The sequence below is a fragment of the Peromyscus maniculatus genome, chromosome 9, assembly GCF_049852395.1.
Source record: "Peromyscus maniculatus bairdii isolate BWxNUB_F1_BW_parent chromosome 9, HU_Pman_BW_mat_3.1, whole genome shotgun sequence".
Lineage (NCBI taxonomy): Eukaryota > Metazoa > Chordata > Mammalia > Rodentia > Cricetidae > Peromyscus > Peromyscus maniculatus.
This window is the reverse complement of record NC_134860.1, coordinates 116,422,601-116,441,806: the sequence shown is the minus strand read 5'-3', so window position 1 is coordinate 116,441,806 and position 19,206 is coordinate 116,422,601. Positions and strand designations below refer to the sequence as shown.

At 40.3% G+C, this 19,206-nt stretch overlaps 1 protein-coding gene across 3 annotated transcripts in view; it reads left to right on the top strand.

Moving 5' to 3' along the window:
- Uggt2 (UDP-glucose glycoprotein glucosyltransferase 2) overlaps positions 1-19,206 on the top strand; it is a 126,960-nt gene that overhangs the window by 71,120 nt on the left and 36,634 nt on the right. For all 3 annotated transcript variants that reach the window (XR_013042611.1, XM_076545563.1, XM_076545564.1), the window contains 5 exons: positions 4,552-4,710; positions 5,515-5,600; positions 10,933-11,017; positions 14,021-14,103; positions 17,303-17,398. Coding sequence is in view for 2 of the 3 variants with exons in the window: in XM_076545563.1 (XP_076401678.1) it covers positions 4,552-4,710; positions 5,515-5,600; positions 10,933-11,017; positions 14,021-14,103; positions 17,303-17,398 (509 nt within the window). In the remaining variant the exon portion in view is untranslated. The remainder of the gene's footprint in view (positions 1-4,551; positions 4,711-5,514; positions 5,601-10,932; positions 11,018-14,020; positions 14,104-17,302; positions 17,399-19,206) is intronic.

Sequence of the window (19,206 nt, the reverse complement as noted above, 5' to 3'; positions counted from 1 at the left end):
TAATACAGCTTCATAAAATAGGACTGATGACCACCCTTCCCATTCCTGTTTTGTAGAATAGTTTGAGGAACATTAATGTTCTTCTTCAAAAGACTGGTGAAACTCACAACCATCTGGGTTTGGACTTTGTAGTTGGGAGACTTTAAATCTCACTGCTTATTATACAGCTATGTAAGTTATTCACACTCATATAATTTTAGCAGATCATATGTATCTATAAATTTATCCACTTCTGGATTTTCCAGTTTATTGGAATTTAAGTCTTCCAAGTATGCTCAAGTAATACTTTGGATTTCATTGGTGTCTGTTCTAAGTCTCCTTTTTGTTTCCATTTCTAATTTGTCTTCTCTCTTTTTGGGTTAGTTTCACTAACAGTTTGTCAATTTTGTTCATTTCTTTTTCAAGAACCAGCTCTGTTTCATTTATTCTTTATATTTTTCATTTCAAATTCATTAATTTCTAACTTGATCTTACATTGTTTCTTCCTATCTACTGATTAGGAGTTGTCTTATTTTCGTTTTTTTAAACTTAACATTCCTCATTAATTTACTTGAGATTTCTTTTTTTAAATATAGGCACGTATTGTTATAAGCTTTCTTCTCTTGTTAAATTCACTGTACCTTCTAGGTTCATTTTGATTGAGTTCTAAGAATTTTTAATTCCTCTCCTGATTTCTTTGATGACTACCCATCATTCAGTAGTGTGCTGCTCAGTCTCCATGGGTTTGTGCATTTTTTTGTAGTTCCTCGTCCTATTGATTTTTATTTTGGTACATTAGTATTAGACTGAACACAGGAAATTACTTCAGTTTACTTGTATAAGTAAACTGTTCAGACTTGCTTCATGTTCTAAATATGATCTGTTTCAGAGAATATTTTATTGGCTTCTGAAAGAATGATTATGAGTGGAATTTTCTGTAGATGTCTATAAACTCTATTTACTATCCTATTGTTTAGTGCTGATACGTGTTCATCTTTTGTCTGTATGACCTGTGTGCAGGTCAGTCTGTGTCGGGACTTACTATTTGTTTCCTTAAATTGTGTATTCCAATGCTCAGTTCATGTATGTTAAGTGTTACAGGGTTCTTGTGATTCGTTGTTCGCTTCATCAGCATGAAGTGACCTTCTTTAAACTCGATGAAATAATTTTCACTTGACGTTCATTTTTCCGTGTGTGTGTGTGTGTGTGTGTGTGTGTGTGTGTGTGTGTGTTCTGAACATTGTTTACTTGAAAAGTCTTTTCCATCCTTTCACTGTGAAGGTGTGTTTATCGTTACCAGTAAAGGTACATTCATTGCAGGAAACAAAGTGTTGGTTGGTGAAGGGACCTGTTGTTCAATGGCCTCTTAACACTATTCTGATTGAGTGCCAAGGAACGAGTTTCACAGACCCACTCAGACCTGTGGTCTGCAGCCCCCGAGAGTCCTGCTGGTGGGACTGCAGCTGTGCTCAGTGAAGGCTCCAGTGCTGACATTGTGTTTGAGTCCAGTCCATCTTCCCACTTCGGCGGTCTCTGCCCTTCCCTCTTCTGATAGAGCTGCTATGCAGCTTTTGTCTCTTGAACCCTCCCTCCCTCCCTTCCCCCCTCCCCTCACGCCTTTTCTTTCCCCATCTCTTATTGCTCTTTAAGTTATCTGACATTTAAATATGATACAAACTTTCTGAGACTATCTTTGGATTAATCTGTGGTTCCAAATGATAGGATAATGTGTAAAAATACATTGAATTTTTCAAAATCTTGAAATGAGAAAGAGTTTTCAGGAAGAAGCTAATGAATTCACAGCACTTTAAAAGAGATTGCCTACAATTGATTCTCAGAAATTGCAGAGCAAATAGTCCTCATTGCCTTCCTTCACAACGTTTCCTAGCGTCGGTGTTTGTCATCTTCATCACGAAGGTGCATGACCTAGCACCTCCAGTAAGAAGGCACACATGTTGGCCTGTGGGAGTTTGGTTCATATTGTCCTCATGGGTGCCTTTGCCTACAGACTGTTCCTACTACTGAAATTTCTGTTGATCCAATCATGTAGATTTGAGGGGTTTCCTTCTAACTGACTCCCTGGTGCCCTCAGCCTATACCTCTCACCAAAACGAAGAAACCTAAAACTGTGCTTTTTTCATCATCTGAAATCAACCTTCAAGTATAAGTAAAGAATAAGAAAATACAAAATAATAAAATGTATGAAGAGAAAAGTTTAGAAAAGAAATTTGGAAAAGTAAAATCCCTGTTGTCTTCATGATTAGTGAGATCACTTACCAGGATCTATTGGAGTCTCATAAGCAGAATAAACAGTGTGTATTAATAAGATAACTTTAAAGATCCCAGCCAGAAATGCACAAAATTTGCAGTGGGACAATTAATAGTAAGAAATAAAAGTCCTGCCTGCTGGTGACAGTCGTCATTCTTAGACCCCGAGTGCAGGTCGACTAAGCACTCTGGAAGTGAGCAGCAATTCTCACAGACTTTTGAAACTGGAGAAGAGCAGCACCTGTAACTCTACAGTTAGAAAACAAGGTTCTTGTGTCTTCCTCGACTTGTTGAATAAGACGGCTCTTTAGAAAGTCAGCCTCTAAAGCAGTTGGCTGCCTTCCTGACTGTTTCCCATTGTGTACTGTAGTGTTTAAAGTATCTGTAACTATCCCAGCATTTTTCAAGTAATATGTAGAGCCATTTAATGGAGTGGAAAGGAGATTTAGTTAAAGAGCAGAAATACAAAAATGAGCCAAACATGGGTGCTGTAGGGCGTTTACCCATCAACCCCACAGCTCCCCAGAGTTTTCTTGAGTGCGAGCAGCAGGAAATATTAGATAGAAGGATTTATTGCGGAGAATCTTGCGGAGATAAACAGATAGAAAATAAAGGATAGCCTCGAGAGGGCCTGGAACCTTTTCCAATGGGCCCCGACTGTCTCTGGCCCAGGGTTTTTATAGAGACGCCAAAGGTGGAGCAAAAGACCTCCTCCCTCAGCACAGCCAAGTGCAGACCATCTCAGACACATGCACTCAGACCCGTGGTCCTGATCATCCTCTATTCGGACCTGCTGGGTAAAGCCACGAGGAACCCGAGAATGGGCTCCCACAGGGTGCACACTTGTAATCTCAGCATTTTGAAGACTGTGGAAGGAGGACTGATTTAAGCTCCCAGCCAACCTGGGCTATATAGCAGGACATTCAGAAGTGACTAGAGTACTTGTGTATAAACATTTATTTCTTGAGAACTGTTACCATATAATTGTAGTGCCTATAAGAACAAAAACAACATTCTTTCAACTGAGTCCCTCCTTCTGAAACTCTTCCATTTAAACAAGTTGCTGTAAGGGTTTTGTATACACTAGAATATGAAGTTCATCACTAGAATAGCAACAATTCACAAATAATTCAGAATCTTAAAGTGGATTGAGCAAATACTATCCACAAAGAGTTTACCTTCAAACAAGCACTGCATTTATATCTCAGGATCTAAAGAAGTCACTTGTGAGATAGTTACACCGGCAAAAAATAACTATACAATGTGAAATGTTTCAAATATTACTGAAAATATTTCTAAGCATATTATAATAGCATTGAAACTCTCCTATGTGAAATATTTCAAAGACGAACACCAGCTACTATATTTTGCTTAGCAAAAATTCTAAGCTGTAAAAAAATTGCATCCCATTTGATTTGCATTCATATTTTGATCATGCTGTGCATGTGAGGGAGAGAAAAGGGTCTACCCCTAAAATACAATGTTTCCAATAGAAAGAAATTTACACAGTTGCAATGCCCAAGCCTTCTAAAAAACCATCTATGAATGGCAGACATCTGGGGTGTACCTAATTGTCCAGCTACGTGGGAGTCCGAACAGAAGATAATGAGTTAAAGCCGCAGAGTGACACAGACTATTCATTGCGAGTCTGCCTCAAGAACTTCATAGAGACTGATTCTGAGAATACGGTGTATGATAAAGAATATGAGCTATACATATTTTCTTGACTAAACCCATAGCAAATTCAAATGTGTTCATGTTTATAAGAATGTTTCATTTGTATGTGCTTTCTCTTCTTTCTGCTTTGTTCTGCTATGGGAAGGTTAATTTTAATTTTTTAAATAAATGGCATTTACGTGTAATTAAATAATGAACATTAATTTTTTTAATTTCAAGAAAGCCAGTAGGTGGTAATGTGACTTTTTTGCCTGGTTTGAAATGAATGCTATAGAAGAAACTGTATTGTTTTGTTTTGATTTTTATAACTAACCAATCTAAGTGTGGAAGAGATGTTTGAATATTGCTAGTTATCGACCGCCTGTCCAGATGCACTTCCTTCCCACCTGGTGCTGCTGGTGCATAAATCATGGAATTAGGGAATAACTTGTATGGGAAAGAAAACATTAATCACAATCTTTTGTCTTGAAGATATTGGTTAATTATCAGTTTGATCATGTGTTAAAGAAAGACTTGAAGTCATAAACCAAAGTGTACTGTTTTATTTTAGGATCATCACTTTTATTCATTACAAAATTTTTATTCTTATGAGCCTTAATACCCAACCAATAATGTGTTCCTCTGCAGACGGAAAGAGTGGTTACAGCAGAGTATGAGCTAGAGTATTTGCTACTTGAAGGACATTGCTTTGACATGACAACAGAACAGCCCCCTCAGGGTCTGCAGTTTACGCTGGGCACAAAAAACAATTCTGCTTTAGTTGACACAATAGTGATGGCCAATCTTGTAAGTAGTCTAAATATTTAATTAATGCTATTTAACATTTTGGTGAAACTTAAGTTTTCCTGATAGTGAAGATACAATAATCGCTAGTCTTAAATGTTAAACAAGTAATAGGAAACAGAATTGAATCTTAAGATTTATTTCATTTTTGGGGGCTGGAGAGATGGCTCAGCGGTTAAGAGCACTAATAGCTCTTCCAGAGGTCCTGAGTTCAATTCCCAGCACCCACATGGTGGCTCACAACCATCTGTGATGAGATCTGTCGCCCTCTTCTGGCCTGCAGGGATGCATGCAAGCAGATCACTGTACACATAATAAATAAATAAATCTTTAAAAAAAAAAAAGATTTATTTCATTTTTATTGATGTGTATGTGTCTATATGAGTGTCTGCCATGTACACAGAGGTGCACAGAGAGCAGAAGATGGTGTCACATCCTTCTGGAGCTGGAGTTCTAGGTGGTTGTGTGGTGCTCAGTGTGTGCTAGGAATCCAACTCCAATCTTCAGCAAGTGTCCTTTACCACTGAGCCATCTCTCCAGTACCCTAAAGTTGAATTAATTATGTTTAAAAATAGAAAGAATTGAGTCAGGCATAGTGAAAACCTGTCTCAAACAAGGAAAAAATCATACTTTTAGAATATGCATTTATAGCTTATTGTAAAATCTCCTTCCTTGGAGTCCATTTGTAGAATTTTCTCACTCATTCTCACTAAATGCTTTCTTGGCTAGTTTATATATAATCTTTTAATGAATAATTGGATATTCTTATTCACATAATTAAATAGTTTCCCCCTTTCTTCTTCAAAGGGATATTTTCAATTAAAAGCAAACCCAGGTGCATGGATACTGAAATTACGTGAAGGAAAATCTGAAGATATTTATGAAATAGTTGGGTGAGTTATCCAAACCATTTTTTAAAATTAATTAATTAATTAATCCCAGCCTGATCACATTTTCCCCTCCCTCCCTTCTCTCCTCCCAGTCCTTCCCCATAACCTCACCCTCCCATCCACTCCTCCTCTTTTCTCTTCAGAAAATGGCAGGCCTCCCGTGTGTACCAGCCAGCCATAGAATATCACGTTGCAGTAAGACTAGCCATTTCCTCTCCTATTAAGGCTGGAGGAGGCAGCCCAGTGGGAGGGAAGGGTCCCAAATGCAGGTAACAGACAGAGACAGAGGCAGCTCTGCTCCCACTGTTAGGAGTCCCACAAGAAGACCAAGCTACACAACTGTAACACATGCAGAGGGCCTAGGTCAGTCCCAGGCAAGGTCTCTGGTTGGTGGTTCAGTCTCTGTGAGACCCTATGAGCCCAAGTTAGTTAACTCTGTGTTTTCCATGGTATCCTTGGCCCCTTTGGCTCCCACGATTCTCCCCCTCTTCCACAGGTTTCCCTGAGGTCCACCTAATATTTGGCTGTGGGTCTCTGCATATGTTTCCATCAGTTGTTGGGCTAGGTGATGATTTATGATATGAGTATAGCAGAATACCATTAGGAGTCATTTCATTGACTTTTCCAAACCACTTTTAGAGATTTATATGTGAATAATTGTTTAGTGTTACATCAAATTATCAAAATGGTAATTAAAATCCTAAAAAAAATATTAGATTAAATCTAGTTGTGTGCAAGATGACAGGAAATGACTTTTCAGGACTTAGCCACCACATAGGATTTTAATGACTATTCATGCACAACAATGATATTCTAACACATGACTGTATCAGGAAATAAATAAAAATAAATCCATTGAAGAAGATAGGAAGGACAATTTCCTATAAACACTAGCAGCCAGCATGGCCTTGAGAAATCCTCTACATGGTGTACTAAGTAGTAAGCACAACTTTGCCCTGAACCCCAAAATCAAGCCCACCACAGCAAACCTAGCACCTGAAAGGCCCTCATAGCACTAGACTTTAGGCTGTACCCCAAAACTAAGCCTCTAGGCCTTATTTTCAGGTGGGGTATCACAACCCCAACATCTAGATCTATCTGGTATACTCAGTATTTATGTCTGCCCACTGTGAGGCCCACTCAAGTGACAACTAGCAGTGGACCAGTCCTTCCAAATTCAGACTACACTTAGAAGGTGTTGAAGAGCTGGCTCCCAGGAATGGCATATGGAACACACCTGAAAACCTAACAGGAAAAGAGCTGATGCTTTGCATGATTCGAAAGTAAGAAAGCAAGAAGCTGCTACCACTGTGATGCACACCAGCTGGCTTTCTGAGCCCAGAATGATAAGCAAGTGAACCATTAGATTTTTCTGTAAAACCTCATGTCTCACTGGGTATGCTTCTCAACAGAACTAGCAAAACATTAGTACACTGCCCCTTCAAGTTTTACGCCATGAAAATGTATTTGTCTGTTCAGCAGAATCTAGTTATCAGCCAGAACTGTAGCTGCAAGAGAGTCTAGGGAACAGCCACCACCCCCCCAAAAAAAATGTTTAGTGGGGCATTTATGCCTTCTCCTCCGAGGCTCAGGTAACATAGCAGAAGAGGAGGCAGAAAGAATATTAGAACCAAAAGATAGGGAAGAGGTCTATGAGATGTCATCTCATTAGCAATATAGTGTTTTAGTTGTTCTCTGTTGCTGTGATAAAACACCATGACCAAAAGCAACTCATGGAATAAGTTTATTTTGGCTTAGAGTTCCAGAGGGATAGATTTGTAGCTACAGTTTTCCAGCCTGGCCCACGGTCAGGACAAATCTTTGTCACCTGCCAGTCCCACAGCCACATAGACCCAACCAAGTAAACACAGAGACTTATATTGCTTACAAACTGTATGGCCATGGCAGGCTTCTTGCTAACTGTTCTTATATCTTAAATTAATCCATTTCTATAAATCTATACCTTGCCACATGGCTCATGGCTTACCGGCATCTTCACATTCTGCTTGTCATGGCGGAGGCTGGCAGTGTCTCTTTCCGCCTTCCTGTTCTCTCCATTCTCTTCTCTGTTAGTCCCGCCTATACTTCCTGCCTGGCCACTGACCAATCAGTGTTTTATTTATTGACCAATCAGAGCAAGAACATACAGAACATCCCAGAGCATCCATCATGGTGGGAAGGCATGGAAGATGCCAGTGGTAGGCTTAGCTGCTGGAGCAGAAAGCTGAGAGCTCATCTCCTCCTCCTCAAACACAAGGCAGAGAGAGCCAACTGGAAGTGGCATAAGGCTTCAAACTCTCAAAGACTGATCCCAGTGACATACTTTCTCTTAACACCTCCCACTCCCAAACAACAACACCACCTGTGGACCAGGTAGTCAAATACACAAGCCTGTGGGAACACTCAGCATCAAACCACCACATGTAGCTGTTGCAATCATGACCTCTCAACAACCGTGGAGCTACTTAAGAATGAGTCTGTCTCAGTTAGACGTGGATGGAACCTTACCTCACAGTGCTGAGTTATTTTCTACTGGTTGTAAGGAAGTGGGGAGTTACTGCCTTCATGTTGATCACTGCCAGTGGATAGTCCTAGTCCAGGAGTCTACAGATGGCCCTGCTTAAATTAAATGGCTCATGCAATAAAACCAAACTTCATGAATCTGGGAAAGGGACAGATGCAGGAGAGGAGATATTGTTAGACGTGGGAGGAAGATGGGGGCTGTAAACAATATATTGTACATATATATGAAACTGTCAAAGAAATGACTTGATTCTTTGGAAAAGATAGTTTTAGCTTTCTGATTCTTGCAGTATCTGCTAGATTCTCGTGATAAATACATTTCCACATGTTTTCATAAACACCAGTAGTGTGCTACCCTTTCTCCATTACCTGAAAGTTTCTAGTATCTTGTTATATAAATTACAGCCAGGAGTTGCATTTAATGTTGCAATGTTAGTTTTCTTAAGAATAGTTAACACCTGAGAGAAAGGCTTCTTCCTTTCCTCTGACAACAGCTCTCAGGTGAGCCAAGAGAGGTGCATGTAAATACCTCAGGAGCTATGGAGGATGCAGCAGTTGGTCCTCTGCTGGCAGAACCTCTGGCTCTCTGCACTGCACAGGCTCCCTGCCCCACAAGGCCTGATAAACCATGAAGGCTGGGATACAAGACCAACCAAGGTTATGTCATATGCAGGATTTGTGGCTGCCATGGTGGCCGCTAACACCCAGTTCCTAAGGGTACAACTTACAGCAAGCCTTCCCATCATGGTGTCAACCAGCTCAGGTTTGTCCGAAACCTTCAATCTGTTGCTGAGGAGAAAGCTGGACACCACTTTAGGGCTTTGAGAGTCCTGAATTCTTACTGGGTTGGTGAAGACAGACCCTTAGAGATTATCCTCATTGATCCATTCCATAAAGTCATCAGAAGGAATCCTGACAGCCAGAGGATCACCACACCAGTCCACAAGCACAGAGAGATTCATAGGTTGACATCTGCTGACCACAAGAACCGTGGTCTTGGAGAGGGCCACAAGTTCCACCACTTGGCTCTCACTATGCAACCTGCAGAAGGCAAATATTCTTCAGCTCCACTGTTACCACTAATACACATAATGTTTGTAAAAGTCATACTGAATAAACCGTTTAGGACATTAAAAAATAGTTGATGCAAGGCTTCTTTATTTTCTGCTTTTAGTCAATGTTTTCAATGAGAAATGAGAAGCCAGATTGTTTTTTTTTTCACTCTCTCTCTCTAAAAATTTAAAATTTTATATTTAGAATTCTAGGAAAACCACAAAATAGTTCTTTTCTGATACATGTTGATTTCTTTCATTTTGTAGTGAAAGAGTTAACTGAGATACAATAGTTTCTCAAACCTTACTGAGAATATAAATTAATTGAATGATGTCTTTTCCTCTTGCCTTAATTCCTTGTCAGTGAAGTTTGTTTTCTCTACTTAGCTTATCTCTTCCCTTGAGTTACTGACTCTACCTCTGTCTGGTGGGTATTAACCACTTAGTGTTGTTGATAAGGTCTGCTGGAGCCACCATGGTGCAGACTCAAACCAGCAAGGCTCAGTTTGCATCTAGGATAATAATTGTACCATCCATAGATACTGGTTTTCTGGCACCTAGAAAGTCCTTCAAGTAGTGCCCAGAACAGGAGAGTTCCTCATCTCTGCGGCCTGGGGCAGCAGTTTCCTCTGGAACCTAGCTGCTGTAGAGTTGAGCCAGTACCCCAGGTTGGTGTCCATGAGCTGGGTGTTAAGAGAGTAAAGTTGCCAATGCCTTTGAGCAGGGTTTGACTAGAAGGGTTTAAAGGTGACTTTAACATGTGACATTTGTGTTGTATACATTGGGCCCCTTCCAATTCCCTAGTGAACAGCTGTTGGGCAGGATCCTGCTTTCTACTTTGGTTCAATACGCTCCAGTGGGGAACTTGAAGTCAGAGGGAATCAAAGGCATGTGTTAGTTATCTAGTGCTAGGATCTCCATGTGGTCATGTTAGAAACATTAAGATACATACCAAAATGTCATAAAAGGTGACCTCAAATTTCCTCCACTTTGACAAACTTTAATGTTATTATACATAGTCATCATATATTTGTTCAATTGCCGTGATTGTTTAACAGTTTTGAAATTTAATGAGTGAACTACATTATGTGTGGTGTAAAATAGAATCAAAGTGATACAAATAGACATAACTTGGAGTTACTGAGTTAATAATGCCTTTCAGACACTGGCAGTGGTGGCATACACCTTTAATCCCAGCACTCAGGAAACAGAGCCAGGCGGATCTCTGTGAATTCGAGGCCAGCCTAGTCTACAGAATGAGATCCAGGACAGGAACCAAAACTACACAGGGAAGCCCTGTCTCAAAAAACTTACATACATACATACATACATACATACATACATACATACATACATAAAGCCTTTCAGTGTCGGGTATTTGTGAATGCTGGTGGAGATTGGAGAGTTTTCACAGTAGAATTCCTCTGGAATTGAAAGCTTTCAAGTCTAGAAATCATCTCTCATTTTAATTATCAGTACAGCATGTCAGCTAAAAGATCTGAGCGTTGTGAGAGCCATGTCATACTACAGCAGACATAAGCAAGAATGTAAACTTTATGAGTAATTAGAATGTTAAATTTAATAAGTGCCTCTAGATCATTTTAATTTATAAAAATAAGCTTAATTAAATATTTAATTATAATATTTTGGTATATATAAATTGACCATATAATACAAACAATTTGATTATAAAGGAATTATTTATATCATCAAAATTATGGTCTGTTGAGTAAATTCTGGGCATTTGTGTTCTCTTTTAGGCATGAAGGAACAGACTCGGAGACGGATGCTGGAGATGTCATTGTTGTGTTAAACACCTTCAAGAGCAAGATACTAAAAGTGGAGGTATGTGAGGCCGCAGGTTTTCATAGGCCTAAATAAGTACATTTTCCTCTTCATTCTGTTTAATAGCAACTAAAAATTTGTTCTTTAAAATTTTGCTTTGTAACTCAGTGAAAAGAAGGAAAATTTAAAGTTATGAAAGTGGAGCTTGAAGACAAAAGGAATGGTATTTTTGTTTAGATTTTGTTACATTAGAATACTTACTATATCTATAACCTGATAATGCTGTACACCAATGTGGGGGCCCACAGAGGCTCCCTAGTAAGGCCTTACTCAAGGTAAGTAATAAAATGATTTGGCCAAGGGCATGGTTACCAGGTGTTTTGAAGGGTCTACACTTGTTGGTACTTTATACCTCGACCTTGAAAGGAGAGGCCTTTTGCCCCTCCCCTTCCTGATGTAAAAAGCCCATCATGAATAAAGTTGGGGCGACTGGGTATGGACCCAGGGCCCTCCTGAAACTATCCTGTGCTTCTGTCTTTCTCGGCTCCATCTGTATTTCTATCTAATACTTCCTCATTCCTCACTCCTCCCTCGAGAACCCTTCAACAGGTCGGGGCTGGCCTGCGACACACCAGGCTCTGGAGATGAGTCAGGACACAGGCTGAATAGTCCTGGGAAGAGAGAGACAGAGAGGAGCTGTTTGTTGTTCTTGCTGGTCTCACTGTGTAGCCCTGGCTGCTCCAGAACTCGCTGTATAGACTCAGTTGCCCCCAAACTCAAGAGATTCTCCTGTCTCTGTCCCCTGAGTCCTTTCTCTGTCTCTTTTCCCTCTTCTCCCTCCCTCACCACCTCACAGCATTTTTATGTCTTGTTTTTTATTAGAAAGCGATTTTAACTTTAAATTTCTTGAAGATTGATTATTTTTAATTGTGTCTGTTTTGAGATGGGGGCATGTGCTTGAGAGTGCAGAGGCCCGAGGCACACACCCTGGGTAATAGAGCTGAACCCTCTCCTTCTCTTGTCCATTCTCCTCTTCTGAGAAGCTTCCCTGAGGGTTTATTTTAAACTCCCATGACATTATCCGTGTGCCTCAATAGAGGAGGGAGGGGAAAGGAGTGGAGGGGAGGAAGGAAGGAAGGAAGGAAGGGAGGGAGGAAGGAAGGAAGGAAGAAAAAGAATTTTTAAACTGTGGCAGGTGTAGTTTGAGGAACTCCTGCTTGAAACTAGGGAAACTGCTAAGAGAGCTGAAGAGCTGACAGTAACAGAATGGAGAGCAAACGAGGAGGAGAGTGGGAATGACAAGCAATCTCCCAAAGTCACCTCACATCCTGGAACACTTGGACTGTCGTTTTGATTTAATTTGTGTGTAATTGAATACAAATTAAAACGCAAAACCTACATAAAGTAAAATTTCATCACAGCATGAGGTTGAAATGAAATAAGTTATCTCTCATCAGCCCAAATTTGTGTCATCAAGTATTCCAGGGGACTCTGAATTGATACTAACCTACTTCCTGATGGATATGATAAACAGATATCTGGCAGAAATATCCACGCATCTCTGGAATAAGATTACAATAAACTGCAGATCACATTTTTCAAGTGGAGAAGCCAGAACATGATAGAAGATAAATACACAAAACCAGCAGAAACAAAGAAACAAAAAAACAGGCACAGTCAGATCAGATTCTAGATGTGAGAATTCTTGATAAAGAGTCTAAAATAATTGTGTTTAAATAAATAATCACTCTTGAAAATAGAATCCTGTTTTTTAAAAAAGTACGTAGTAGCTGGATGGTGATGATGCACACACCTTTAATCCTCAGGAGACAGAGGCAAGTGGATCTCTGAGTTTGAGGCCATAGGACAGCCAGGGCTACACAAAGAAATGCTGTCTTAAAAAAAAAAAAAAAATTAAAAAAAAAAAAAAAAATAAGCCGGGCGGTGGTGGCGCATGCCTTTAATCCCAGCACTCGGGAGGCAGAGCCAGGTGGATCGCTGTGAGTTCGAGGCCAGCCTGGGCTACCAAGTGAGCTCCAGGAAAGGCGCAAAGCTACACAGAGAAACCCTGTCTCGAAAAACCAAAAAAAAAAAAAAAAAAAAAAAAAAAAAAAAAAAAAAAGAAATGCTGTCTTGAAAAAAAAAAGAAAGAAAGAAAGAAATCCATAGCAAATGTGGGTATGTATGTGGCACCAGACACTAGGTTTGTATTGTTTAAGAAGAGCCTTTGGAACTGAGCAATACAATACCAAACCTGAGAACTGAGTGGCTGAGGCTGGAGAGAGATGCTCAGCAGGGAAGAGCACTGGCTGCTCCTGGGGAAAAGCTGGGTCTGTTTCCAGCACCACATTAGTTGGTCTTATAACCACCACCTGGAACTGGCCTTTTGGGCACCTCCCAGCGTGTGGCATACATGCAAACACACACACAAATAAGTAACATTTAAAAAATAACAACAAAATAATTTAGTGGCTAGCTTTTATATGCTTGTGGAAAAAATTAGCAAAATTCAAGTCAGATAATTGTGTTTTACCTAACTAGGGAAATATTACTTGTATCTGCAAATACCAGAATGTGAGTTGGAGCAAAGGAGGAGGAAAAGGTATTATATTGGTCCTCTCATCAACAGTGGGGGAGACTGATGCAGTCGTTGGAACAGAGAGTTTAAATAGACTCAACAGAAGAACTAAAGACCAAGTATTACCACCAGAACCTCCACAGGAAGAGGAAGGGGGCTGTCCTTAGGAAGAATGAAAGGGGTCTAAATTATGTGAATGAGAAATAATGCTAAAGTAATGCCTTAAGTTGGTAAAACCTCAAACCCCAGTGGAAGTACATTATTTGTCAGCATAGTAACTACCAGAATATTTTCTGAAGTTTTGTTTTTGCAGAACTGATAGTAGTACAAGGTAGTAAATAATTTTATTAACATTTGTACTAATATATAACATGAATTTGTTAACCATTACTACTGTCTTACATTTCTAAAGATTTATTGTCTTACATGGCATACTTTATTACTAATCAGTTAAATTCTAATTTTCTCTTTGCCATATTATCCAGGTAAAGAAAAAATTAAGTAAAATTAAGGAAGATATCCTTGCTGATAAACATGAAAACAGAGGCATGTGGGATTCATTTAAAAGGTAATTATCAATAATTATTTTAGTGACAAAATATTTTAATGACATAACTGTATTGATCAATGAGGAATCCATGCAGGTGACAAAGATCTGAGTAAATAAGGCACAGACCCTCTCTCCCAAGAGCCATAGAAAGAAACATAAAAGTTAACATAAAAGCCCGGAGCTGGCATTCAAGAGGCTGGTAGGGTGAGAGGAAGAGAAGAGAGGTGGGCAAAACAGTCAGAACCAACGTTACATGCATGGAGTCACCAAGAATTAATATAATTCTAAAAACCTGGAGTTACAAAATGCTGAAAATAAAATGCTGCTCAAAGCAAAGGGTGGGGTATATATACAGCCGGGGACCTCGAGACCTTGGGGAAGACTTAGAGTATGACCAAGAGTCTTTCTAAGGAAAGACAGTGTTCAAAGTTGTGATAGAGTGAAGGTGCCTGCTTAAATGAAGAAACACAAGGTGTGGTCCTCAGAGTAGAAGGCAGGCCAGCGTGGTTGTCACACTGAATATCAGAATCATATTGTTAATTTTAAAAAGTATTAGGGTTGTTCAGTAGTAGAGTGTTTCCCTAACATGTGTGAAGCCCAAGGTTCCATCTCCAGCACACAAAAAGGGGGAAGAGGATGAAAGGGAAGAGAAGGTTTTGTTTGTATATGCATAATCCAATAACACACGACTAGACGTAACTGTGGGCATTTGAGTGGCATGGTCTGCAAACTGTCTCCGTCTCCTAATTCTACTCTTCCTTTGCCTCCTGTTTCCAGAGAGATTTTTAAAATCAAGGTTTATTCTCCAGCTTATAGAAATGACCTCTTTCCATTTAATGCCAACAAAAGTTCCACAGCTGATCCAGGTCATACCATCACAGGTTTCCCAAACTGAACTGAGCCCTGTAACTGTCCACAGTTGGGTAATATGCTTTCTCCTGTGATACCTAGGGAAGGCCTATTCCACATGGACCTCAGAATGGAAATGGAGGAAGACTGGTTCCTCTAAATAACCAACTTATACCCAGAAGAGGAAAGAAAGGCAGATAAAGTTGCAAAATAAAATAGCAAATAAAGTTGTTTGCTATTGATCCATTTTGTAGAGAACTTTGAAAGTCTATTTTAGAAGTGTGGATGTATTCTAGTTTTGTTCAGTCATAACCAGCAGACTTGAGGGAGGAAAGGGTTAATTCGGCTAGCACTGCCAGGTCGTAGTCCCCTGTGCAGAAAGTCATGGCAGGAACTCAAGCAGGAGTGTGAAGCTGAAACCATGGAGGAATGCAGCTCGCTGGTTTGCCCAGGTTCATGCTTAGCTAGCTTTCAGGACCACCTGTGCAGGGAATAACACTGCCCACAGTGGGCTGGGCCTTTACGTCAACCACAGTCAAGAGAGCCCCTGTACACATGCCCAAAGGCCTGATGTGGGGAATTCTGATTGAGACTATTCTCGGATGACTGGAGTCTCTGACAAGTTACCAATTAATGCTAACTAGAAGGGAACTTTATTTGAGTCTGTGAGAGTAAATAAGTGGTCATCTTGATCAGAAATAAGAAAAGAAACTTGAAGCCAAATAGATTCAACAGCCTAAATAGATTTTGTTGTTTTACACTCAAAAGCACTGCAATCCTTTTGGACTTGGCCCAGTTTATGCCTCTTTTCCTAGAGCCTACTCTTTGTTAATGGAAACTGAAGTACTATCCCATGTAGCAACTCTTTTCTTCTCAGAGAATTAAAAAAAAAAAAATTGAGTTGGGTGGTGCACGCCTTTAATCCCAGCACTTGGGAGGCAGAGTCAGGCGGATCTCTGTGAGTTCGAGGCCAGCCTGGTCTACAGAGCAAGATCCAGGACAGGCACCAAAACTACATGGAGAAACCCTGTCTTAAAAAACCAAAAAAAAAAAAAAAAAAAAAATTGAAAACTACTGGCATCATAATAATTTGTACTTGCCAAAATACTTTTAAATTTAACTTTATTATTTGTGTGTATGGGTGTTTTGCCTTGGTATATACCTGTACACTGTGTGCCTGCAGAGGCCAGAAGAGAGTATTGGACGCCCCAGAAATGTAGTTACAAGCAGCTGTGCTTTGCCGTAAGGATTCTTGGAACTGGCTCTGCTGTTAGAGCAGGCAGTGCTCTTAACTGCCGAGACAGCTTTCTAGCCCCACAAAATGTTCTCATAAAATTTACAAGTAGTTTTCAAATCTTAGTCACTTTAAGTAGTATGCTTATATATAATTTAGGTTTTTAATTAAATAAAATTAATCAGCACCAATTATGTACATTAAGAATATCCCAAATTAGCCGGGCGTGGTGGCGCACGCCTTTAATCCCAGCACTCGGGAGGCAGAGCCAGGCGGATCTTTGTGAGTTCGAGGCCAGCCTGGGCTACCAAGTGAGCTCCAGGAAAGGCGCAAAGCTACACAGAGAAACCCTGTCTCGAAAAAACCAAAAAAAAAAAAAAAAAAAAAAAAAAAGAATATCCCAAATTAATTTGGTCTTTGTGAATTTTTTGCAATATATTTTGTTTATCTGGGTTTTTTAAATTGTTTTCTTTTTCGGTTTTTTTTTCCCTTTTATTGAAATAGTTTTGTTTTGTTTTGTTTTTTTCTCACATTCTTATTACAGTTTCCCTTCCCTGTACTCTCTCCAGTTTCTCCACACCTCCTCTCTAATCTGGATCCACTCCCTTTCTGTCTCTCATTAGAAAACAAACAGGCTTCTCAGGGATATTAACAAAATAAAATAAGGTAAAACAAAAGCTAACCCATAATATACTGGCTGATGTTGTGTGTGCTCAGAGAGGAAGGAGCATCCCAGCTGTAAGGCATTTTCTCAGTTAGTGTTCAATAGGGGAGGGCCCAACCCATGGTGGGTGGTGCCATCCTGGGCTGGTGGGCCTGGGCTCTATAAGAAAAGAGGCTGAGCAAGCCATGAGGAGAAAGCCAGTAAGCAACTTCCCTCCACAGCTTCTGCATCAGCTAAACCCTTTCCTCCCAACTTGCTTTTTAGTCATGGTGTTTTGTTGCTAACTAAGACACATTAATGTGGAGGAAGTTTAATCACATTCCATGTCTAGAGAAAAGCTTATTAACCTCAAACAATGCATCACATTTAATATTACATAGCTCATAATTGTCCTGATACAAGCTTGATCGCTGCTGTTTGTGCATACACATTCAGACTAAGAATCCACTGTCCTGTGTTTTTGTTACAAGCTTCACACAAAGTCTACATGAAGGTGACAAGAAGGAAAATGACATCCTAAACATTTTTTCAGTTGCTTCTGGCCATTTATATGAACGTTTTCTGCGGTAAGTGACTGTTTTCTAATATTTTCAGAAAGTTATACATTTACACAGTTCAGAATTCAACAAAATGAAGGTGTGAACTACAAAAAGGGAAAGAACTTTTTTCTATTACTCCCTTGACACTTAGCTTCCTTTCAGACCAGAGCCAATAGTAGTATTTGTATGTCTTGCCAAAGGCCTGAAAGGGACAAATACATTGTTATTGTACGTTCTTTTTACCTAAAAATTAACAAGGCATACACAGCTGTGCATCTTGCTCTTTTATGTGTAATTTTTTAAAACTACATTTAAATTTCATTAGTTTGGTTTGATTTAGAATGGTTTTCTTTAAGATTAGAAAATACACTGTATGTAACAAGATAATAAATAAGGTGGAAAATGTGTTCAGTAAATGTTCCTTTCCCCCATGAAGGAATATCATACTCAAAGAGAAGGAAATCAGTAGGGAGGGAGATAGTATTCAGAATTCAAGGGATATTTTTAAGAGTTTAAGTGGAAGGATCACAAAGAATGCCTCAGAACTATTTCAGTGATGGGACTGGTGCTTTGTTGTTGTTGTTGTTTTGTTTTTAACTTTACATACCAACCACAGTTCCCCCTCCCAACCCTCTCCCACTCCCTCTGCTTCCACCACCACCCCACCCCTTTTCCACTCCTCCAAAAGTTGGTAAGGCCTCCTGGTACATTCAATTGAGGCAGGAGCAAGCCCCTCCCCCCAGCATCAAGACTGAGCCAGGTTTCCCACCATAGGTCATGGGCACCAAAAAGCCAGCTCATGCACCAGGGATGGATTCTGATCCTACTGCCAGGGGCCCCTCAAACAGACCAAGCTACACAACTGTCTCCCACATGCAGAGGGCATAGTTCAGTCCCATGTAGGCTCCACAGCTGTCAGTCTAGAATTCATGAGTTCCCACGAGCTTGGTTCAGTTGTCTCTGTAGATTTCCCTATCATCTTGAGTGAGGTAACCCAGGTTCAGAAAGACAAACACGGTATGTACTAACTCATAAGTGGATACTAAATGTAAAGGAAAGGATAACCAGACTACAACCCCCAACTCCAGAGAAGCTAGGTAACAAGAAGGACCCTAAGAGGGATGCATGGATCACCCTGGGAAGGGGAAATAGATGAGATCTCCTGGGGTAAATTGGGGTGCTGAAGGGTGGTAGAGGGGAGGGGATAGGGGATGAGAACATGAGGGAAAGGGATGGTCAAGCTGGAAGAGGGACAGAGTGGGAGAGCAAGGAAAGAGATACCATGATAGAGGGAGCTGTTATGGGGTTATGAAGAAACCTGGTGCTAGGGAAATTCCCAGGAAGCCACAAGGACGACTCTAGATTAGACTACTAGCAATAGTGGAGAGGGTGCTTGAACTGGCCTACCTGGTAATCAGATTGGTGAATACCTGTGGGAGCCTGTTTTCAGGTTCCTCATGGCTTTACCCAGCAGCTCCAAATAGAGGATGATTAGGACAACGGGCCTGAGTGCAGGGGTCTGAGATGGTCTGCACTTGGCTGTGCTGGGGGAGGAGGTCTTTTGCTCCACCCCTTGGCGTCTCTATAAATACCCTGGGGCAGAGACAGTTAGGGCCCCTTGGAAAAGGTTCCAGGCCCTCTCGAGGCTATCCTTTATTTTCTATCTGTTTATCTCCACAATCTAAATCCTTCTATCTAATATTTCCTATGCTCGCACTCAAGAAAAATCTGGGGAGCTGTGGGGTTGGTGGGTAAATGCTCCACAAATACCCTGTCATCATAGAGCCTTCATCCAGTAACTGATGGAAGCAGACACAGAGATCCACAGCCATGCA